This window comes from Buteo buteo, chromosome 7 (assembly GCF_964188355.1).
Source record: "Buteo buteo chromosome 7, bButBut1.hap1.1, whole genome shotgun sequence".
Lineage (NCBI taxonomy): Eukaryota > Metazoa > Chordata > Aves > Accipitriformes > Accipitridae > Buteo > Buteo buteo.
This window is the reverse complement of record NC_134177.1, coordinates 308,509-333,237: the sequence shown is the minus strand read 5'-3', so window position 1 is coordinate 333,237 and position 24,729 is coordinate 308,509. Positions and strand designations below refer to the sequence as shown.

Here is a 24,729-nt window from a genome sequence, read left to right as displayed (position 1 = left end):
GCAAATACATTGATGAACTAGAAGCCTTGAGACATCCAGTCTGGCAAGCTGGTTTGTGAAAATTTGTTTTAGGAATTTCTTAAGAAGCATACTAGTTGATCTGGATCCCTCAAACTTCTCCAGTCCTCCTTATTTCCTCCTTGATTTCTTTGGGAAATCGGTTTTAAATTTTAAAAGACTAGTTCTTTCTAAAAAAGTACTTTTGCCTTTCCTATCTCTTTTGCCTTTCCTGTCTGTTTCATAGCACTGTGCCCAACACAGCTAAATTGAACTTCTGCAAAAAGATGAATAAACAGCATTTGCACTCATGTATAGATTGGAAGCTTTAGAAAGAGCGGTTACAAGCTACTGAACTCAACTGAATAGAAATTTTAACCTGTGTTGAAGCCACAAGTCGAGTGTTCAGCTTCTGGAAAGTTGTAGGAGAAGCTTGCAGGAGCACAACATGAATACTGAGTTGTGAAAGAACATCTGTTATGATGAAAGAGTGAAACTTTTTTGTTTTGTCAGACATGATGATCAAAACATGATAGGGGTTTCCAAGTATGTAAAAGTTTGCTGTGAACAGCAAGACTTTTCCATAAGCCCACTAGGAAGAGAATAGCTTTGTACCAGGGGTGTGCATGATTACATATTAAGAAAGTCTTTCTAACTTTCAGAACAGTTAGCAGTGTTATAAAATACTGAAGATGCTGGATCTCTGAACTTAGAGATTTTTAAGAACAGGTTACCCAGATGTCTTACAGATTTTTTAAGTGTTGTTTGCTCTGCCTTTGCTTACAAAGGTAGGCTCCAGAGATGCCTCCCAGCCCTGTTTACCTGTGACTCTAAGTCACCACATCACCGTTGTTAGACAAGAGATCACCGTTGGTTAGTTAGTGCCATGAACAGGGGGTTAAAAGCCCTTTCACTTCACAAGTAGAAACAGATTTGGTTATGTACTGCAAATATTTATGTTAACATTATATACATTTATATTAACATTATATACTGTGTATAAGTATATTAACTTACACAGGCTGCGCAGTTTCTGTACAAGAGAGATTCAAGACAAGGATTACGGGTATAGGACATATTTCAGCATGTAAATAGATATGTATGTTGAAGTTTTAATTTTCTCATCACGTAGCTGGATTTAAATAGGGTATGTCCCTCTCCTTTTCATGGGTACCAATTTTATATTTTGTCAGAGATGTGGAAAATTATTTGATTTTCTAGAAATGAAGCTTCATTTACCATTTGTTTGGAGCCAGTGTTTGAAGATGATGTTATGTATGAGAAATTGGCTTGCTCTCTAACAAGACAAGACCTGTGGGATTCACAGTAGGGACCAATCAGGTTGTGGTTCATCCTTGTCTTTGTAGCTAATGAACTTTGCTGTTAGAATAAATGGCTAGGGCAGTGTGCCTGTACCTGGAACACTGCTGCTCTGTCCCTCCCATCTCAGAGTGTAATGGGGAAAATTGAAAAAAACTTCCAATAAAGGTGAAACAACTTCTGTATGAAGAATAGCTAAATATACTAACGTTCTTCAGGCTAAAAAAAGAGAGAGCTGAGAGGAGATATGGGAGAACCTGTGAAATTAGGTATCATGGGGAAGAGGGGGTAGGACTGACTGTGTACTCTTCCTTGCAGGCAAGAACTAGGAGGCATCAAACAAAAGGAACAGGTGGCAGGGTCAGAACAAAGGAAGTTCTTCCCACAACATGGAGTTAGACTATGGAAGGGATATTGTGATCCAAGAAACAACTGGACAGCTTCATGGAGAAGGAGTCCCTCAAGAAGAGGTCAGTGCAGAGATGGAACCTTTGTCTCAGGAGGTCCCTGGAGTACAAAGAATTGTAGGCTGGGAAAGTCTCTCTGTAAGTCTCCCGTGTTCTTATACTCTCTGTTTTCAGTGTCATCTTCTACAGCCATACTGTGTTGTTACATTCCCTCTGGTGAGAGTGACTGGAGGAAAATTGATTATGGATTAGTTAAGAAGGCAAATCCCCACCATGCTGCAAAATGGCTGTGAATTGCCCTTCCTCACTGAATTCCTGGTGTGAAGCAGGGTATTGTGGTGTCCAAGATAACTCATAACACCTCAGACTAGAGATCCACAGTACTCTCTTCTTTGGCCTGTTACTTTGACCCTACACTTACCTGCACAGCAGTGCTGCTGAATACAGCCATCTGTCAGACAGAGTCAAGAAAAGAGACCTCACCGTGAGATTCATGAATCTCTTTTGTAACAGAGACTCTCTTTATAGAGAGCATTTTAATCAGAGCAGGTCGGAAGAGGAAAGTCCTCGCTTTTCCACGTAACATAAATGTACTTAACAAAAGTTAGACTTGCAGTGTTTCCATCTGATAAACCTCAAAGGAAGATACACACAACTGCATTACAACTGAGCTTGTACCAGAGTATTTGGTGATCCCCAGTTGGAAAGCTGACTCAGGAGAGAAAATACTTTGCCTGAGAATACCCTCTTTTTAAATGGAAGCTGTTTTACAAAAATAAATATGAATGTGAGAGTTGAATTTCACTTATTTTATTCCACAATGAGGGGTTTCAGGAAGGCTAGAAAGGGAGTCAGGGCTTCGTAACATTAGTGGGGGAAGTGCCCTTCATTCTCACCTTCTTAGCGAGAGACAATGCATCTAAGGGCTGCTTTTTGGAACATAAAAGGGAGCATCCCAAGGTAAGGAGGGTTGTCTGCAATACTCATATTCTTTAGACAGTTCCATCTCCCTGAAAGAAGAAGAACATGGAGGTTATTTAGTGGCTACTATTCCTGTGACTTTAAAGGTTTTTATTATTTCCCAGTGGCTATTGCAAGCTGTCAGATAAACACCATATATATGGACTGAGATCATATCTTCAGCACCTGGCAACACTGTAGGGTTTCAGCTGTACTTTAGAAATCATGATCATGGTGTTGAACAAAGGCTAGTTTAGTTTTTCAGATTGTCAGTTAGTCAGGTGTATATATAACTATTATCAGTACACAAAATAATGAAAGAAAAACATCAGTTGCTCACCCCACAACATCCGCAACATTGGCAGTCCCCACAGATTGTTCCCAACAGGCCATTCACCACCTGAATGCCACAGAGCACTACCTGGATCCCACTCATGACGAGCAGCAAGGAGAAGAGGGTTAGGTTCCACGGGACTATGTTTTCGGGTGACTGACACACATTCCACAATGTGTGGTTAGCGAGGTAATTCCTGGGGGTGGGAACAAAACAGTTATGAAGACGACGATGTTAGCTCACAGAGAAGAAGTCTGTCACAGCTGACAAGTTGTCGCTGTTGTGATATGGCTGAGGTTCTGTTAGCTTCAGTACTGCAAGAAAGAATTTCCATTATCACACTGGTGCTAGATATCTGGAACATGATTTTGTTTTAGTTTCTACATCAATTGAAGCAATTGATTTGAAAAGACAAGGCATCAGAAGAGAACAATCAGAGATGAGTATGTGTTTGATACAATTGAACAGATTCTGGTATTTTGGGAAGAGGAGGTCTTCACCAAGCATGTACCAAATGCATGTTCATCTGTGCCAATGTCTTTTGTCAAAGGCATGTTTGCTACTGATGTTGCGGTTCTTTGCTGGGTGAAGCAGAGCTGACATCTGGTGGTGTGTAATAGAATCATAGAATCATAGAATGGTTTGGGTTGGAATGGACCTTAAAGATCATCCAGTTCCAAGCCCCCTGCCATGGGCAGGGACACCTTCCACTAGACCAGGTTGCTCAAAGCTCCGTCCAACCTGGCCTTGAACACTTCCAGGGATGGGGCAGCCACAGCCTCTCTGGGCAACCTGTTCCAGTGCCTCACCACCCTCACAGTAAACAACTTCCTCCTTACATCTAATCTAAATCTACCCTCTTCCAGTGTAAAGCCATTACCCCTTGTCCTATCACTACATGCCCTTGTAAAAAGTCCCTCCCCATCTTTCCCGTAGGTCCCCTTTAGGTACTGGAAGGCTGCTATAAGGTCTCCCCAGAGCCTTCTCTTCTCCAGGCTGAACAGCCCCAAGGCTCTCAGCCTGTCTTCATAGGAGAGGTGCTCCAGCCCCCCGATAACCTTCGTGGCCCTCCTCTGGACTCGCTCCAACAGGTCCATGTCCTTCTTACGTTGAGGGCCCCAGAGCTGAACGCAGTACTGCAGGTGGGGTCTCACAGGAGCAGAGCAGAGGGGGATAATCCCCTCCCTCCACCTGCTAGTCACGCTTCTTTTGATGCAGCCCAGGATGCGGTTGGCTTTCTGGGCTGTAAATGCACATTGCTGGGTCATATTCATAATACACTCACAAAGCATACCCCTACAGATACGGGACTCACAGGGTCTCCTCGGGAGTGTGGCACCTTCTATAACTCCTCCGTGGCAGAGACCCCAGGCTTTTACTTGATTACAGTATTAGATTTTTGTGGTTGCACATGCATATGTGTGTGTGTGTGCGCGCATACATTGTAATAAGAACGAAACAGGTGAATTATCAAAGCAGTATGATAAAAGATGAATAAACTCAGTTTTCCTTACAAAACGTCAAATTCTACCAGACCAGTTACCTCTTGCCCACCGAGCAGGAAAGAACCTTTGCTGTTCTAGATGCCTCATCTAAAGAACAGCAGTATTAGATAAAAGTATTTCCTGTAATTTTTACCTTCACATTTTGATTTAATTGTGGACGGCTTAACCACTTACTACATTTCCTCTGCATATACTTAATGCTGTTTTGTTTCCTGTGTTCCTTGACTGTAACCAGAATTATGTTTGAAACAGAGCATATTTTTCCAAAGATTCCCAGAATTAGACCAAAGCAGTTGGTTTCCAGCCCTCACTGGCCCATGAACAAATGATGTGTAACATACAACATTATACTTCTTTTTTTCTTTTTTTTGCTTTTCAACCTGAACTATAATTTTGTGATGTATTATGCAAGAAATGCTGGTAGGTCACTCTTGACTGAGGAAGACTGCATTTAAGATCCTCAGGTGATGAGGGGTTTACTGCACCCCTTGTCGATCTGTTCTGATCACACGTGCTCTCCTTGGTAGCACCTTGCACCCTGTTTTCAGTTGAACCTTTGCTGACTTCAGCCCTGAGCAATTGGTCCTTCACACCACCTCACTGAAAATGATAAATATACATGACAGCAAACATGTTTGAGTTGCAGTGTGGGGAACAGACAACTTCCAAATTCCATAACCAAGATAAAACGACACATAGATACTAATTATTTGAATACCATCAAATGTCAATATAAGATGTCATGCTATTCATCTAGGTGGAATTTATCCCTGTATACTGCTTATCATCCCAAGGAATAACCTAGAAGGCTGTGTGTTTCTCTTTATTGGCTCCTTTGAAACTCAGTAGCTTTGATTGTACTTGCTATTCTTTACATCTGTGCTCTTGAACCTTATTTAGTATTGCTGTGCATTGCTGGCTCTTTTAAGACCTTCTGTGTTTTATACAAACAGTATAATTCCCGTTTTTATACAATGGATTTGGAAGTTAAATCATATCACAAACTTAAAACATGTATAAGGTTTTTTTCTGATTGTCTTGTCTTACCCATCCTGGAAAGGATAGGTCCACTCTGTTCCATTGTAACATTTAGGGCCTCTGTTTAGGGCTACTGCTGACAAAACAAAGCAGTATCCAGCTCCCAGAACTCCAACTGCAGCAAATATTATAGAAGAAAACATCTGATGAAGAGAAAAATAATGTTATTTTTGTTCTCATTCAAACAATGAAATGTACCCTATTAATGTGAATGTACATTCCCTAAATTCAGCTCTTAACAGTCAAAATAGTCAACTCCTGAACAGCTAAAATCTATTAGTTTGCAATTACATAATAAATGTATAACACATGCCTGCAGTGGTGTTTAAAAGCTTTAAAAGAATGAGCACGAGAGGGGTGGATGCTGACACAGTAGATGGCACTCCTCCCCTTTAGACAGTATTTAGCCAATAGCCCTCGTTGTTGTTCAGTGTCCTGTGTTTCACTGAAGTGGATGTCTTTCTCAAGAGATTACAAGCAAGACTGAAGCCTTTGACCACTCAAGGCATTAAAAAAAATAATAATCTACAGTACCTGTTACAAGTTAGCCTTGATATCTTGGTCATATTTGGACCAAGTAATTATGTTTTTCTTTCCTGAGTCTCCCCTTCAGGATTCATGTTCGTATGCTTTATCTCCTCACAGGTATTTGTCATCATTAGCTCCAACAGTGCAATTGGAGTGGATTGGAAAGGATGTCTTTATTTTTCTGGCTTTCCATTACAGTATTTTCATATATACCAATATGTAAGTAAATAATGCAAAAACTAATGCCCTGCTTGAATTCTGAAGCACTTGTAGCCGTAATAGTTTATAAGTAGAGGTAGTATATTTTATTGGATCAAAGTGGTATAGGTGGAGGAAAAACAGAAACGTACTTTCAGGTCTGTGAGCTTTTATTCAAACCACATCACAAGACTCTTGCCTTGAGGGTAGACATGCATTTTTATGTTGATATATCTGATAGGGCTGACTTAAACGTTAATATTTATGTAGTAGATATAATAATGGTGTTTCTGCTAACATACAAGAACAAATCCAGTTCTCAGTCATGCTGTGGTAAGGCCACCAGGACTCTTCTAGTACGGTGTACTTAGTACTTGTGACTATTAATATTCCCAGTCTTTCAGTCAGCTGCGCTCTAACGTGAGTTGTCAACAAGGTACCGCACTGCAGAACATAGGTTGCTTTCTGGGCAGCACCGTGCGTACACGGTTTAGCTTACCCATGCCAGTGAGTGCTCACAGCTGGTTTGTCCCCACGTCCCCCCGCCGTGTAGAACCATGTGCTCAGTTCAGCTGCATTGCAGAGGTGTGAGTGGCAGCCTGGCAGCAAAGCGTCAGTAGTTTGGTAGTTGCTGAGTTATACGTGGTCTTCAAAGCTAAACTAAGATATGTTCACTGCTAACAGAAAATTGATAATACAATATGGTGGAGAGAAATATGTGGCTCCATTTCCCCCTCCTCGAAGTTCCACCTGGTTTGTTGGGATTGCATGAAGACAGCATCAAAGACGGGACTTAGGGAAGACTCTTTGTTAACATCACAGTCATGGTTCATTTCCTATTTGTTTTTTCCTTTTTTTTTCAATTGAAAACATGTTCCCTTATAAAAAAGTGTAATGATCTACTAGAGCCAAACAACTTATTTCAAAAGCGCAGACTTTCCTAGTAGAAGTATATTTATTTTTTCTCTAATCTCATTTTTAAACTAAATTGCTTGAAATGTTTACCAGTGTCTGATGGTATCCATTTGAAACTTTTCACTTGTGATGTGAAATGAAGCTATAAATTCAAAGTGGAGCCTGGTCTCCCTGGCTTTAAGCAGGAGGTGGGATTAGGTGACCTCCCAAGGTCTCTTCCTACCTGAAATTTCCTCTGAACCTAATGAGACACTCGCAGCCCATTGCATGGGTCTGCAGTGAGCTGGGAATGTAGTGCCCAACTGTCAGAGTAATTTTAAAAACTGCCAACAAAAAATGGCTAAAGAGAGAACTGTTGTGCTCTGCAAAACAAAGTGCAGATCTTTCAGAAATTAGTTTTAATTGTGATACCAACTGTAAGTATCTTGTGATGGCAAAACACAACGAGGCAGTACAGTTGGGGTAGCTGTGGCACAACATCAAAGGCATAATACAATTTTTACAGCCTGCTATTTCTACTTTCCAGCACTCAGACAAAGGGCAGGGCTTTGTGTCCTATGCTCTGGACCCCAACTGTCTAGTCTCTCAATGACTGTGAGCAGAAGATAATGTATATATCGTATCAGTAACAATTTAGCTTTTACTTTTTTGCCATGTGTCTTCTCACTTACCGCAAACCTCTTTCCACAGCTCTCATTACCACAGCATCCACAGCAATCATTATTCTTAAGGCCCAAAAATACCAAGGCAGGAAAGATCATCTACCAATAACAGAAATAAAGTTTGAATTGGGATGAATTCTAGTTACATTTGCTTTTAAATATAAAAGTTCTATGTCTTTTTTTTTTATCACTAAATTAAGTTACTTATTGATGGATGATTTGTAACTTATTTGTTTATCAAAGAAGTATTTGCAGTGTTGGAACCTGCATTTGAGGTGCTGAGGAAATTCAACAATGCAAAGTCATGGCATGGGGGGTGGGGAGATGGGTGGGAAGGTGGGAATGTCTGAATTTATATACTCACCAATACACCAGATCCCAAGATCCCTCCGAAGTACCAAACCTCATTTGTAATGTGTACGTTGTTTTCAACCACTTTTCCTCCAGGGAAAAACAACAAAATGTTAGCGAGGGTACATAGCACAGCCAGAGGGATAAGAGTGGTTCCCAGGCACTTAGCACAACCTCCCGTGCACATGTTTTTTTAAAGAAATGGCAAACACAATTAAAGGCAGAGGAAAAATCTGGCAGACGTTCTCAGAGCTGTTTTATAAAAAGATGCTTCTCGGTGTACAATCCAGTTTCTGCTGTGCCTTTAGAGGAGCCGAGCCTGTAGAATGCTCCCTTAGAGATGTTGCTGCAGACAATCAGAAAGGCACTGTGCTGGTTATTTATACGTTCCTGCAGGCATGATGTCAATTTTCTGAACGTTCGTAAATGAAATTATGTTCAGTGCAGCCTCTCATTTTACTGTAACCACCAGTAACCTCTGTTAATATTTTACTAATGTGGATGAGACACTTCAATATCTGGGCTCAGGTCATGGGTAGATAGCCTTCTTAGTTCAGGATCATCGTTTTTACAATATATGGTCCTTCTTCACAGTACAAAATACTTTGTAAAGACTGACATGAAAACACATAGCGAATCAGCTGATGTTAATAACAGCTGTGTGCAGTGGAAAAGTTCTAGTGAATTTTCTTTTCTTTGGGTAAGTTGAGCTAATCGTTTGTTATTTTGAAGCACTCGGACAATAGATTTGCAATAGGTAATGAATTATTATGGAGGCAGTGCTTTGCAGCTGGTATCTCTGAATAAGGGCTAATGATCAAAAAAAGTTGCAGTGAATTTGCTCCTTATGTTGTGTCATTTTGTGTTCCCTAAGGATAATGTGTTCCCTCAAAGCCCAGCTTTTCATCTGCACTCAGGCAAAATTTCCACTTAAAATTAGGCTGCATGTGGCAGACAGACTCCTGAGCTCAAGCAGAGCCTCACTGGCTTAGCATGCAACATTTTATTCAAGCAAGCACGTCTTTTAAAGCAGGTTCTGCAGCTCTTTAACAGATACTGGATACCTTCTCTTTCATATTTAGACTTAGTATATTGTCCTGTAGAACTTGTGTTAGGATGATTTTCACACCAATCTTAATTCCTAGCAAATAGTGATAGATGCAATTCCGTTGCCATCCCTGTGTGGACATGTGAATTCCATGTATTTTGAGATGGACAACACTTTCCACTTTGCTCAGAGGGTAAAGCTCAGGAAATTTTCATTCAAATTTGAGATAAGTATTGTTTAAAGATGTTTGAGACTTTGTTTTGATCCATATAGTGGATCTCTGCTGAATCTTCAAAGACAGGCAGCCCAGAAACATCTAAAATTTTACCCTGTACAACCACAAAATCCCATGAAGTACATGATACCGAACTGTCCAAAGCTGTCTGGAACTGTCCAGAGTTATGGCTTCAGGTTAAGTGGCAATGCTAAATAAGCTGGTTTTTGCAGCCAGCAACCTTATAGAAATGACACAGCTGAAAGAAACCCAAGTCACTCTTCATCTAGAGTAATTCCCTGATCTGGTTCATCACAAGCCGCACTGACAATTGTGTGGATACAAGGAAGCCAGGAGAGCAGGGGTCGGGATATCTCGAGCCATCACTGATGCTGAAGGAGTGTATTTGGAACCAGAGCCTGGCCTGTCAACTTTAGGCTTCTTTGCAGAAACAGAAGGATACAAAGCAGTTTTATCAGACTGGAGGGCCAGACCTCATGTTTTTAGGAAAATACCTTTTTAAGGTGACAGTAGTAATACTAGAAATCCTATTTAATTATATATGCAATGCTTCTAGTTGTGAGGTGCAATTGGAAAGGTTGTCAACTTGCACGAGGGCTCTCAAATGCCTTTTTTCCTGAAGGTGCCAATAGGATTGAACACACACAGGTACTGTCTCTGGCAGGTAGTGTGTTTGGGGTTCTGCTGTAAAATATGCATCAGACTTAAAGAAAAATAGTTACTAATAATTTAGGTATGGCACTGGGTACACTCTTACTGTTTTCAGTAGCTGAATTCTGTCTAACTTCAGGCAGAAAGGATCACAGTCTTCGTTTTTTGATTAAAAGATGAAACTATGAAACCCATTTTCACGTCAGACTTAAGACTAGATTTTTGAGCTTCGTGTTTACCTCAGGGAGCCTGCACTCAGAATAAGAAAATTATCACAGTATGACTTAATCTTCGCAGGTAAAAAATCAGCTCACTTATTTACTATGCACTCACTTGGCCTTGGGTGGAGCAATTTCTGCAAAGAAATCTTACTTTTCCGAAGTGTTCTTCTCTAGATACTAGGAACCAACTGGGCAAATGCTAAAGGCTCTCAGGTTCTTTGATGGGTTAATTGATAATCACATCTTTCTGATATGTCTATTATTGCTTTAATTAAAATAAATATTTGCATATATCAAGGGAAGTAGGAAACACTCATTGAAAGTTTTTATTATTGAGAATTTTTGGAACTCCCAATACCAGTCACTAAAACAGCTTTTAATGGCTTGGAGAGTAAAAATGGTGCTTCATTTACAGAAGGACCACTAAGGAAAAATATGTGTGATTCACATCAGCTCCATACCTGTGGCACCAGAAATTCCCATGGCACTGGGAAACTAAGAACTTATTTAAACAACTCCCCTTCCCCTAAGAGTATCAGAAGTCCCTGGGATGATGCTAGAGAATCTACTCTTTAGTTGACCTTTTCTCTGGCAGACTAGCCTGTGTAGATGACTTGCCAGAGATCAGAAACCTACAGATGTTTCCTACTGGACTGTGCCATGTGTTTCTCCACATTTGGGATTAAAGAGTTGATTTCATATTTATTTTGTGATTTCTGGAAACTGTGCTACATGGTGCAAGACTGTTTGCAGGAAAGATTGAATGAGAAATGCTCTAATTTTTAATAGCCCTCTTCACTGAAACATTAAGTCATATGATGAAGATGAATCAAAATCTGAATGTATCTTCCATGGCTTGTACTTTGAAATTATGGTATATGCCACATTTTAGCATAACACACACATTTTTTTGTTTAAAAGAAGAATGTTTCATATCATATATACTTAAGCCCATTCAATAAAGGATGGCAAGAAATGATTGTCACCACTGCCAAAATAATCATATGCATTCTTTTGTGTATTAAGAAGACCAGAGGATGGTTCCTTTTTGAGGATCACTCCTAGGAGCAAACATGTCTGTAGTGCTGAGCGGACTCACGATTCCTGAGGAAAATCTAGTTTACTTTACTTTGCAAAAAGAGTTTTATTCAGGTATTTAGTAAGACACATTTTGAGTGGCTCCTCAAGTCTGCATATAATGCAATGCAAATGAAGTCCACAGGTTCTTGGTGTGAAAAGCAGATCCAGCAGAACAGCCTGGACAGTGACAGTGGCTGTTCCCAGTGGGTTGGCAGATCCTGATCAAGCACAGTGTATTCAGCGCTATTGGCACAGGCGCTTTTAGGAGGAGTCCATAACTGATGATTCATTGAACAGTTTCTGGGAGTTGTGCTGTGTTTGTTTTTCTCATTGTGTCATTGTGATTCCTCTCTTAGCCATTTTGCTAGAAGTCCAGGAGGCTGTGAACAACCTGAGCTGTTTGGTATACAGTTGGAAAGCACGGCCCTTCACGTCCCACTCTGCTCAGGGAGAGCAATTACCTCTGTCAGGCTCTGGGAGCTGCCTGCTGCTGGCCGCGTGCTGCTTCAGTCCGTGTCGTGTCTAACCTGGGAGCTGGATGTACCTGTCCTTCTCACCCAACAGACACTGTTGGAGGCATCGCCCCTGATTGCCAGTTGGGACCCTAAAGGAGAGAGGAGCATCTGGTCCCATCTGCCTAAAAGCAACATGTGCATGACCACCAAGGAGAGAGTTTTCAAAGGCTCGTGCTCATAAATTTAACATTTCATCCCAAGAAGGACAGCTATTATGCAACAGAAAAGCAGACAGAAACAAATGAAGAAGTGCTGACTGACAGCACAGTCTACATGTGTTCAGTCGGATGTCAGAGTTAGGCCAATGTAAGCAGTGTTTATGGCTTTCTATTGCTTCTGTGGCAAAGATTCAGAACTTGAGAACTCTCCATACTTCACCTGATATGTTAAATAGACTTTCATGGCATTCCCAGTGGGTAGAGAGCATCTGTAATTTGGCTCCCAGTTATAGCACAGTGACTCAGTAATAGGCATAGGGAAAATATTTGCTGTAGCTGGAACATAAATTTTACTTTTTTTTTTTCCCCCTTCTCTATCAGTCTAGAATGTGGCTTTTATGCAGTTGTGAATCCTGGCTTGCAGTAAGGAGAAAAGGTTTAAATTGTATTGCATCCAGCACCCTGCCATCCTGATTTACTGCAAGTGGCTCAAAGGCAGATGCTTCTACCAGGCTCTTGCCAGACTTTCAAGCTGAGCTTCACAACAGTGCTCTTTCCCTCTTACTCCACTCACCAACAGTGTCAGTACCACAGAAGGCTAGCCAGACTCCTCCATTCAACTATATTCTTATTTATGCATGGCCTTTTCAAACTACTGCCAACCTTTATGTGAGGGTTTAAGTTACACTTACTTGTCAGCGGCGTTGGCATAAGGGGAAGTGGCATCCAGCCTGAGCTGGAAAACAAAACTCAGGATGACTCAAGCCTTTTTCCAGGGAAAAACTGAGTGATGTGCACAGTCAGTTTCTCTCAGAGGAGTTCTTCCCTTCCGCTCCAGCCCACATTTTCCAACTCTGGCCGTCTCTCTGGGAGGAGGCCCAGTGAGCCCATTGTCAAGCATTAGGCACGACTGCTTGTCCTGGAATAAATACTCCCTTGTAGAGACTTTGAGGGTTGGTACCTGGGGTGGAGCTGATCTTTTAATGTTGTGTCATCCTGTCCTGTTCAACAGTGTTTTCCTAGCAATTGTGGAGTCACGATGGAAGGCACTCCTTTCTGATGTGCTAGGAGAGGGTGTTTCTTCCTCTCCTCACCTCCTAAATCATGCAGAGCCCATGCTGTGCAGAGAGAGGTGAAATGACATATTTTCCTATGGAAAAATAATAGGAATGGAAGGCTACTCAGTTTTGGTAGTTTCAGGAGGATGTAAGTGGTGATGATACCTTATAATTCTTTGCCTGGCTTCTTAAAACACAGACAGGCAATGATCTGCAAACTGTGTGGAGACTGAGAAATGAGAGGAACAGAAAATTTGATAGATATAAAGGATAAATATAAATACAGCTGCATGCCCTGTGGCCATATATAAACCTGCAGAGTGCATGGTAGCTGGTAGCTGTAAATGAGAAAGGTCAATAATTGGAAGCAGTGATCCTGAAACAGAACCAGATGTAGCATAGATGGTAACCTGAAAAGTAGAGTAAATTGTGTGGATGCAGCACACATTAGTTAACCATCCTTTTCTCAGTACCTGGGCTAGCCCCTTGAGATACCACCAGTACTATTATCACAATAAGTTCCATTTTTTTGTTGCCATGGATTTCTTGCTAATCTTGATAATCAGATTTTGATTTTGTTCAGATAGATGGATGTGGTTTAACATGTATTTTGATGTATCTGTTCATTTTTAACTGTAGATAGGTGTGTCTTGATTGGTTCTTGTGTCAATGACTGAACTCATTAGACAGTTATGACCCAAGTTCTTGCTATTGTGTTTTGTGTAGCAGCTTCCATATTCTAAACATAGTTTGGATATCTGGAGCTTCATGAGTTTCTGTGAGAAGTACTGATCCTGCCTCCAATTAAGCCAGGGAGGATTTTGCTATGAATTTATGGGTAGGATTGGACTTATAGTAGCATAGCTGAAACCAGGTCTGTTCAAGCCTCTGCTGCTGCAAGTGAATTTGTGTGTATGTGTGTTTATATATATCACATATATAGTGACACACTGATCTCAAGCAAGAAATACAGAAGGAATTTCCTGTGTAAAATCACTCTGAACACACGTAACGCAGTGTTGTATTTCCTTTTGTGTTGTGCCGTTCCATTGAGGACCGGAGAGAGGCTGGTAAACTGTGGACGAAGTTTCTTTTCTTTGAAGAGAGACCAAAGAAGAACGAGCTGAAAAATACCTCCCTTCATATTAACCCAATCTTCCTTGCAGTGAAGGATCACATTAGTAGAATCTCTCCTTTGGAGAACACAGGGAAGCCCCCCACCTCTGATACCAGTGTAGAATGAACCCAGGTAGACATGCAGAGGGGACAGACCCCGCTCCTGTTTGCTAGCAATTCAGACGAGCCACTCCTTATTTGTGAAATGCATGGATATGGGAATGCATATTGGTGAGATGCTTAAAGAGTGGGGCTGCGTAAGTGAGGCTGTGTACGTGCAGAGTAAAAGCCATCATCGCACCCTTATCCACAGCTTTGACACAGGAGAAATTCATTCCCTTTTCCATTCACAGACTTCTCAAACCTGGGGGCTAGCTGTGTGGTGAGGCATGTGAAAGCAGAGAAGGGGAGAAGGTCTAAGAGGAAACTAGATATCGTGGGCTTCCCTGTGATGGTGTTTTCCTACCCCAGCCCCAGCTGCCAGACTTCCCCCCGGCTCTGAGGACAGACTGGGAACATGCAGTTTCCCTAGTATCTTGTTTGACCTTTGCTCTCTTCCTGACATTTCTGTTCAGGTAAGAGCTTGTGGCAGGTGTAGCTTGGCCTAGGCGGTATTTTAAGTTGCAAATTGATATTGTTGTGAACACAGAAAAGCAAGGTACGCTAATGAAGAGTATTTAAGAGAAGTGGGCTGGAAGGCACGTTAGAACAAAAACAAGCCTGAGTTCATGCCCTGTGTGGGCAGTTCTGCTGTCAATAAGTCAGGATTTAGATAGTATTTCAGCTTCCAAGAAAGATCAAATTAATTAGGTCACAGACTATCTGCTGTAGGTAGATAATTGCCAGCTTAGAGTGGGAGATTCCTCTGCCTCTTGTGTGACTGGAAATAGGTCAGATGAAGAAGCCTGAAGTTTAATGTCCTATTGCAAGTAAAGTTTTTATTCCATGACATCACTCTGACATCTGATAGCCCAGTCCTTTCTTATTAGGGAAAAATATTTTAAAAGAAGTTTCAATTTCCACTGGTGTCAGACATGTCTCGGTAAGTCGGCGGCTGAGCGGTAGGCTGAGGCGGCGAGGGAGGCTCCCGAAGCGCGGGAAACCTGAGGGGGAGCAGAGAGACCCTTCCAGAGCCGGCAGCTCTCGCGAGAGGGGCTGACGTGATGTGGGCGTTACCAGGGGCAACCGCGGGAGATTAAACGGCTCTGAGGAGCGCGGGCGACCTGCAGTGCGGCGAGCAGGGCAGGCAAACGAAGGGCTGTGGTGAGGCAGTTTGGGCGGCAGTTCGCGAAGGGAGGGCGCAGCCCCCTCCCCAGCTCGAGAAGGCGACTCAGCCGGCGGGCATCGTCCTCTCGGCAGACCCAGGTATGGTTGCGGCTCGGGTGAAAGCCATTGCCAGGAAGAATGTGGCGACCCAGACAGAGCTCCCGAGCAAAAGTGCGGCTGTCCGGGTCTCCGGCTGCAGGGAGTGCCTGAGCCTGTCACTGGTACCGGAGGGCAGCAGAGACAACTCCTGTGCACGGTGTTGATCATCCTGGGTGGATGATCTGCTCAGCCTGGTGGCAGAGCTGAAGGAGGAAGTGGGAAGGTTGAGGAGTATCAGGGAGTGTGAGCGGGAGATAGGTTGGTGGACCCACACCCTAGCATCCCTGAGGCAGAGGCAGCAGATGGAGGCTCTGCAAGAAGCAGAGGTTCCCCTGCCCCCTTGCCACCAGGCAGGAGGGGACCTAAGAGATGGAGGGGAATGGATACAGGTCCCTGCTTGGGGAGGCAGGTGAATCCCCTCCCAGTCTCCCTCACCTTCCCAGTTGCCACTACACAACAGGAGTGTGGCTCTGAAACTTGAGGGCCAGGCCAGTGAAGATCAGGGTGTAGATGAAGGCCTGTCCAGGGGTCTGCCTAGGCTGAGTCAGTCAGCCCCATGCATTCTGACAGCCTCTGTTGAGAGAAAAAGGAGGGTAATTGTCGTAGGCCATTCCCTTCTGAGGGGGACAGAAGGCTCGATATGCAGTCCTGACCCATCCCACAGGGAAGTCTGCTGCCTCCCTGGGGCCCGGGTAAAAGACATTACTAGGAAGCTCCCTGGTCTGGTTCGGACCTCTGATTATTACCCATTGCTGGTTGTGCAGGTTGGTGGTGATGAGATTGTGGAGAGAAATCTAAAGGCAATCAAAAGGGACTTCAGGGCACTGGGGAGATTAGTGGAAGGATCAGGAGCACAGGTAGTGTTTTCCTCAATCCCTTCAGTGGCAGGGAAATACACTGAAAAGAACAGGAAAACACACCTGATTAACACGTGGTTCAGAGGCTGGTGCCATTGGTGGAATTTTGAGTTTTTTGGTCATGGGGAGGTTTGCATGACACCAGGCTTGCTGGCAACAGATGGAGTCCAGCTATCTCAAAGGGGGAAAAGGATCCTTGCTCATGAGTTGGCAGGGCTTATAGAGAGGGCTTTAAACTAGATTCAAAGGGAGAAGGGGATACAACTAGGCTCACCAGAGATGAGCCTGGGGGCAGCATGCCAGTGTTGGGGGTGGAATTGATAGCCCAGCTCAAGTGCATCTATGCCAACGCACGCAGCATGGGAGATAAACAGGAGGAGCTGGAAGCCATGGTGCAGCAGGATAGATATGACTTAGTCGCCATCATGGAAACATGGTGGGACAACTCCCATGACTGGAATGCTGCAATGGATGGCTATAAGCTCTTCAAAAGGGATAGGCAAGGAAGGAGAGGTGGTGGGGTGGCTCTCTATATTAGGGAAGGTTTGGACTGTACAGAGCTCCATGACTGTGATAAGGTTGAGTGCTTATGGGTAAGGAAGAGAGGGAAGGCCAACAAGGCAGTATCATGGTGGAAGTCTGTTATAGGCCACCCGACCAAGTTGAAGAGACAGATGAAACATTCTACAAGTGGCTGGCAGTAGTCTCACAATTGTGTGCCCTTGTTCTCATGGGGGACTTCAACTTTTCGCATGTCTTCTGGAAATACAACACAGCAGAGAGCAAGCAGTCTAGGAGGTTCCTGGAGTCTGTGGAAGATAACTTCCTGACACAGCTGGTAGGTGAGCCTACCAGGGGAGGAGCCTCGCTAGACCTACTGTTTCCAAACAGGGAAGGACTGGTGAGAGATGGTTGGAGGCCATCTCGGGCTTAGCGACCATGAAATGATAGAATTCTTGATTCTTGGTGAAGTAAGGAAGGGGGTCAGCAAAACCACTACTATGGACTTCTGGAGAGCAAACTTTGCCCTGTTCAGGACACTGGTTGAGAGAGTCCCTTGGGAGACAGTCCTGAAAGGCAAAGGCATCCAGGAAAGCTGGCCATTCTTCAAGAGGGAAGTCTTAAAGGCTCAGGACCAGGCTATTCCCATGTGCCACAAGATGAACTGCTGGGGAAGATGACCAGCCTGGCTGAACTGGGAGCTTTTGCTGGGACTCAGAGGAAAAAAAAAAAAAAAAAGGAGAGTTTACCATCTTTGGAAGAAAGGGCAGGCAACTCGGGAACAGTACAAGGATGTTGTTGGGTCAGACAGAGAGGAAATTTGAAAGGCAAAAGCTCAGCTAGAACTCAATGTGGCCACTGTTCTAAGAGACAACAAAAAATGTTTTTACAAATATGTTAACAATAAAAAGAGAACTAAGCAGAATATCTATGCTTTATTGGATGCAGAGGGAAACATTGCCACCAAAGACGAGGAAAAGGCTGAGGTACTTAATGCCTTCTTTGCCTCAGTCTTTAACAGTGAGACCAGTTATCCCCAGGGTACTCAGCTCCCTGAGCTGGAAGACAGGGACTGAGAGCAGAATATACCCCCTCATAATCCAGGAGGAAATAGTTAATGACCTGCTACGCCGTCTGGACACTCACAAGTCTATGGGACCAGATGGGATCCATCCGAGAGTACTGAGGGAACTGGCAGAGGAGCTTGCCAAGCCACTCTCCATCATTTATCAGCAGCCCTCATCAACAGGGGAGGTCCCAGATGACTGGAGGCTTGCCAATGTGACTCCCATTTATAAGAAGGGTCGGAGAGAGGATCCAGGGAACTGGCCTCGGTACCAGGGAAGATTATGGAGCAGTTCATCTTGAGTGCACTCACACAGCATGTTCAGGACAACCAGGGGATCAGGCCCAGCCAGCATGGGTTCATGAAAGGCAGGTCCTGCTTGACCAACCTGATCTCCTTCTATGACCAGGTGACCCACCTAGTGGATGAGGGAAAGGCTGTGGATGTTGTCTACCTGGACTTTAATAAGTCCTCTGATGCTGTCTCTCACAGCATACTCCTTGAGAAGCTGGCGGCTCATGGCTTAGACAAGTGTACTCTTCACTGTGTAAAAAAAAATGGCTGGATGGTCAAGGCCAGAGGGTTGTGGTGAATGGAGTTAAATCCAGTTGGTGACCAGTCACAAGCGGTGTTCCCTAGGGCTCAGTATTGGGGCCAGTTCTGTTTAATATCTTTATCAATGATCTGGACGAGGGGATCGAGTGCCCCCTCAGCAAGTTTGCAGACGACACCAAGTTGGGATGCAGGGTCGATCTCCTTGAGGGTAGGAAGGCTCTGCAGAGGGATCTGGACAGGCTGGATCAATGGGCTGAGGCCAATTGTATGAGGTTCAACAAGGCCAAGTGCCAGGTCGTGCACTTTGGTCACAACAACCCCATGCAGTGCTATGGGCTTGGGGAAGAATGTCTGGAAAGCTGCCTGGCAGAGAAAGACCTGGGTGTGCTGGTTGACAGCCGGCTGAATATGAGCCAGCAGTGTGCCCAGGTGGCCAAGAAGGCCAATGGCATCCTGGCCTGTATCAGAAATAGTGTGGCCAGCGGGAGCAGGGAAGTGATTGTTCCCCTGTACTCGGCACTGGTGAGGCTGCACCTCAAGTCCTGTGTTCAGTTTTGGGCCCCTCACTGCAGGGAAGACATTGAGGTGCTGGAGCATGTCCAGAGAAGGACAACCAAGTTGGTGAAGGGCCTGGAGCACAAGTCTTATGAGGAGCGGCTAAGGGAACTGGGGTTGTTTAGCCTGGAGAAAAGGAGGCTGAGGGGAGACCTTATCGCTCTCTACAACCACCTGAAATGAGGTTGTAGCAAGGTGGGTGCTGGTCTCTTCTATCAGGTAACTAGTGATAGGATGAGAGGAAATGGCCTCAAGTTGCGCCATGGGAGGTTTAGATTGGATATTAGGAAAAATTTCTTTACTGAGAGGGTTGTCAGGCATTGGAACAGGCTGCCCAGGGAAGTGGTGGTGTCACCATCCCTGGAGGTATTAAAAAAAATGTGTAGACAAGGCACTTCAGGACATGGTTTAGTGGGCATGGTTGACGGTTGGACTCGAGGATCTTAAAGGTCTTTTTCAACCTAAACGATTCTATGATTCTATATGTTTAAGTTACTGACATTTTCATTTAAAGTGAAATTACACAGAAATTTATTTTACTAATTGGACTTTTACATCCTTACTGTAACTCAACTTTATACTTCTTTTCTGTTTTACTGTTCTGTAGTCATGTTCTGTTACTTTCCATTTTACCCACCTCCACTGCCCGTTCACCAACTTGCCCACAAATGCCCTTTTCTATGTGGAACGTCTTCCGTTCAGGCTTTAATAATCCCATTCCTTCATTCTCCTCAAGGCATACTCTAACCATGGGGCCAAAAGTAACTGTCAACCAGTAGCAAATAAGCATGTGGCCCCTAAGCAATCTCTGATGCTTCTCTGATTTATATTACTTTTAAGAAAGTAAAAGTTATCTAACTATGTGTATGTAATGCCTCTTTTTACTACTGTCAGATTTGTTGAGGCTTGTGATATTTATTTTTGTTCCTTTGCAGAAAAGGCGTTTTGTTACATATTAATCAAAATTGCTTTTTTGTAAACCACAATGCTTGCAGCAGAAAACAAAGGAACTTCAATACTGCTGTGGGCCACCTAAGCACCACAGAAATACTTTTAATATGTAATACTGAGAACTAAAATTCCACCTGAGGTATTTTCCAAAATGGGAGAACAAAGGGACTGTTTCCTTTAGGGTTACCTGTTAATTATTTCTGTGTGGTGGTGTATGTACTTTATAGTTTTGCTATGATCTTTTTGTCAAGTCCCACAAATTAAAAAGATCAGAATTATTTACAGAGGTTATGCAGAGCTTACAGTTATGTATTCTTCCTGTCACTGTGAGTGCTGAAGTGCACAACTGTCTATCAGGCACTGTCATTCTCTTGCTGAGTATAATTTATGTTTTCTTCTTCCTCTTGACCTTACAGAAGTAGGCAAACAGGCAAGATGCTTGGGAAACCATGCCAGTTTCTTCAAGTTTGAGGAACAGATGAATCCACCTCATGTTTTTACCAGATGTTTTTGTTCTTTCAGTGGATGAACTGGTTCTCCTGCCTTGCAGGGGAAGCATCACTGGATGCTATCACCACTCTTGGGTTTCTGTAACTTGTTTCTCAGAGTGACCATTTGTCACTCACTTGTCATATGTCTTCAGAGCCCAGTAGTGTTCAGCCTGACTCAGTATGTTTCTGAAGAATGCAGGGATACACAGTGTGCCTCCTTGTGTATTATCCCTGCCAAAAGCAGCGTTTTTCATGCTTTGGTCTGCTTCTAGTTTCTTTTTCTAGCAGTCAGTGCACCTGATGTTTCACAAGAAAACTTCACCTGTAAGTAACATTTGTACAAGTTCTGTAAAGCTTTGAAAACATGAGAAATTGAAATTACTGTTGCTTGAGTGAAATCTTGGGTACAACTTGAAAGACAGTTCCCACCAGGTTCAGTGACGGCAGATTTTAATCCTTGTATTGTTGTTTCTGACAGTTTTTTTTATGTCTGTCTTCTTAAATTATTGTGGTTCTGTGCCTTCTGCAACAACAAACATCTTTAAACTAAGAAGTTTTCACCATTTATGTCTGTGAACCTGGGATTTCCTTCTTTGCATCTGTAAGCACTCAGATCCTTATTATCTGGTCATGTAGTGGCTGGACAATTTTGCTATTTTTTTTTTTTCCTCTCCCACTCTCCTTTCAAGGGCACTTTCAGACTGCTCAGATTTTGATCAACCTCTCAGGCGCAAATACCTGAAAGAACTGCTATGGCTGCTGCGGTGCTGCTGTGGCTGCAGCTGCTGCGCTCAGCGTCACTGAACCTGTCAGTGCTGGTGTAGGTGGAGATTGCTTCTGTCTTTACGGGGATGCAAACATCAAGTGTGTGCACGGTCCTAAAGGAGGGTAGGTTCCAGAGATAAAGCCTGGGCGTTCTTATCCCTTGCTAGATACCAGTGCAATTGAGAGGAGAATCCTCCTGTGAATTCATTAACTCTTCTTATCTAGGAACAAACTATGGCCTAAGCGGCCCCAAACGTAAAGCAGGAATAATGCTGCAAATTGGAGTTGCTTTGGTTTTACCCTGGAAGAGAATACCAGTCTCTCGTCTTTCTTTCTAGACTTGAAGGTGATGGGAGCAAAGGAGAACTAGCTCTTCGTTTCTGCCACTTGTTTGTGTTGCTGACATTCCCTGTATGCTAGCTCTTCAACACCACGTGGGCTCTGGTGGCAGTGAGGAGATGCGAGCTGCACTTCAGTCAAACCGAGTATCTCTCTCCAGTTACATCCCTGCTGCCTGGCTTCGTATCCTCCATTTGTGTTTTCCAGGTGAATTGTTCGCATGCTCCACAGAAGTGACACGATTGTAGCCCATTGGATCTTTTGCTTCTCCCACCCATTTGTCTTTAGGGCAGCCACATTCGCTACAGAAATCTTTGCTCTAAAATCCCTTATGTGAAAATGGTTCACGTGTCACAGACGAAAATAATGGACCCTGGTCTGCAGGAAAGAAATCCTATGGTGTCAGAGATATTAATCTTATGTTATGATATTGATACTTGGAATATCTGGATGGTATAGGTAGATTCAGTTTTACTTAGAGATCACCTGTCTGAAGTGAGGGCACTTCTCATTATGGATCATAAATTGTGTAGGGAGACAGACTGAAGAAAGACAGGAAGGCTGTCTTTTCTGTGAAAGTGGAACTGGATGTTTCCTTTTTCCAACTTGATGTTGGATCAAAATGGAAAGACCGTTACGGTTTTGAATTCATTCAAATTTAAGAATTGCCATGGATCGTATCTTCCAAGCTGTATGTCTCATGTACTTAGATGCAATTCTGTACAGATTTTGATTGACAATAAGAATGCTATTATGTACTGCATTCATTTTAAGCCATTTGGTGTGAGACTGGGATGCTTAATACCTCATGTTTATCTTGCTCATAACTACAAGCATGCTTCCAGCTGGCTAGTCCAACTCCCATGCTGATTTCACTGGGGACATCTGTTAAGAATGGGGTCAGAGTCCATGTTTACACTTCATTTCCTCTTCAGTTGTTTGTTTAACTATCCTCTGCTTGAATTCTGTTCAAAAGAGAGATTTTTATGACTGAATAGTATTTTCTTCCACACTGAGCTCCTCTGATAGCAAGAATCAAGAAGTTCTAAAGGAAGCAGCCAGCTGGGATTTTAGCTTTGGGATGCCTAGAACTCACAAATGTGACTCGTTCTTTGTTTTTCCAGAATAAATAAAACATTTAATTTTTAGTTATACATTAAGGATCTAGTTGCGTACCTTGTATGTAACCATGGTTCCCACTGACTTCTGTGTGAAGCCTTGTTGGAGAAGAAATGCAGAGTTGAGTTGTCATATCAAAATCTTTCTTCATCCACAATTAAGGCAGTGCATTATTTTGCCCAACATGCCTCAAATTGCTGGTGGCTTGACTTTGCAGTCTCTGTTACTTTCTGTTGTCAGCATTAGGCTCCACAGGCTCTTGGAGCGCTCATCCTTGTGGGCAATATGTGACTAGATGTTAGTGGCCTTACTTGCAGTGGACTTATGCCCTAATCACTGCTGTAGTGAAGAATCTGAGCAGTTTGCCTTTGCACTGTTGTAGTTGTTCATTGGTTTCTCAGTTAACAAATAAATTAAAAAATGAGGCAGATCATGCAATGGTAAGTCTAATTTCTCACCAATTCTGTGAAAGTTTGTATTCTTTTTATGAACCAGTTGAAAATGTATAAAATTTCGGGTGTTTTGTGAATTGTATGCTGTTTGTTGACAGCCCCGTGCTATCCAAAGAAAAGCACGTGGAGGCAAGGATGTGATGTGCTATTGCTGTTACCAGACAGTTACTACTTTTTTTTTTAGCTTGGATTTCTTGGCTGGAGTTTTGGAGGGAGGACAGGACACCCCTCCACACCTTCTCCCAACCTCTTTGCCCCTTCAGTTCTTCCTTTGCTGTTGCAGCTTTTAGAAGCTTATCCTGTTCCTGTTTCCAGAGCGCTTACATGAGGAGTGGTACATTTTTCATATTCCTCTCTCACCCTCCACAAAATCACCTTGAATCATGAGATTTGTATTAGGTACAGCAACAAATCAGTTGCTCTGTAAACAGACATCCAGATGGTCTAAGGCATATGAACTGTTTTGTAGTACATACTGTTTGTGGCTGGTAACTATTGATTTGTTGTTATCAAATTTGCCAGGTTAGGAGTAGAATTATATTGCTGGTAACAGCATCCATATTAAACTTCAAATGATCCTTGGCACTGAAAATCTTGCTTCTGGGTATGTTCTGTCCCTCCTTATAGCATAGTTCTTGTCATTGTCACTATGCAGTATCTGTTTAGACAGGGATCTGTTCCTGAATTGTTGCTAAACAGAAGAATATTCTAGCTGTTCCTTCATTTAGTTACACCTTTTTTCTTTTTTTTTTTTTTTGCAGGTGGTTTGTCCCAGCTTGAAACTGAATTAGCTGTTACTCCCTCATTGAAAGTCCATATGGTTTTCAGGTAGAGTGTAACAGTATCCTATCAAGAGCAGAGCTGGAATATGTTAATTATTTTGCAGATTTGTCTTTTATTATACTCTATCCTTTAAAGTTTCTTTTATTTCCGAAGATTTGACATGGACCATTTCATTTTGTCATACTGAAAACATTCACGATACATTTTTCTGAAAGAATTTGACAGTCTGGATTTCAGAAGTGAAAAAAAATTTAAAACTTGAATTCTAAATCAGATCTTTTTGTTTCAAAACAAGCAAGATAAGTCTTTATTGATTTTTTTCAGGAATGAGTTATATTCAGTTTTATAGATGGACCTTCACTTGCGTGCTCAGAGTTGACACAAATCTTTTCAAAGCTTTTCACAGCTTCAGTTTAAACTGTATCATGAAGTATTAAAAAACATGGCACAAAACTCTGCTGATGCATTTCTTCCTAAAGCATGGAATATACAAGAAGTGAAGAGCAGCTGTATTTTTCCTATTGTGTCATTGAAATGATACCAACTACATTTAATGAGAGGCGAAATGGTTTTACCGTAAATAGGTTAATTAATGGAGGTTTTGCAGCAGCCTCTGTTAAATCAGTTTTATTT

The 24,729-nt window shown here is 42.8% G+C and overlaps 1 protein-coding gene and 1 long non-coding RNA gene across 3 annotated transcripts; one reads left to right on the top strand and one right to left on the bottom strand.

Annotated features, from left to right (window-relative positions):
* The first annotated feature begins 1,719 nt into the window (after nt 1-1,719).
* On the top strand, nt 1,720-24,311 carry LOC142032509 (uncharacterized). Its single transcript, XR_012650853.1, has 3 exons — nt 1,720-1,787; nt 21,742-21,949; nt 24,075-24,311. It is a non-coding gene; the product is annotated as an uncharacterized LOC142032509 (long non-coding RNA).
* TM4SF4 (transmembrane 4 L six family member 4) lies at nt 2,527-8,656 on the bottom strand. 2 transcript variants are annotated; one of them, XM_075033169.1, is made up of 5 exons: nt 8,229-8,656; nt 7,874-7,963; nt 5,571-5,704; nt 3,025-3,214; nt 2,527-2,734 (listed from the first exon to the last, which is right to left on the bottom strand). In XM_075033169.1, the coding sequence occupies exons 1-5, from the start codon at nt 8,400-8,402 to the stop codon at nt 2,717-2,719; spliced, it is 606 nt and encodes a 201-aa protein (XP_074889270.1). In that variant the 5' UTR covers nt 8,403-8,656; the 3' UTR covers nt 2,527-2,716. The 2 variants fall into 2 exon arrangements, with proteins under 2 accessions (XP_074889270.1, XP_074889272.1); XM_075033171.1 differs by lacking the exon at nt 2,527-2,734 and having other exon boundaries at nt 3,167-3,332.
* Nucleotides 24,312-24,729: the final 418 nt, after the last annotated feature.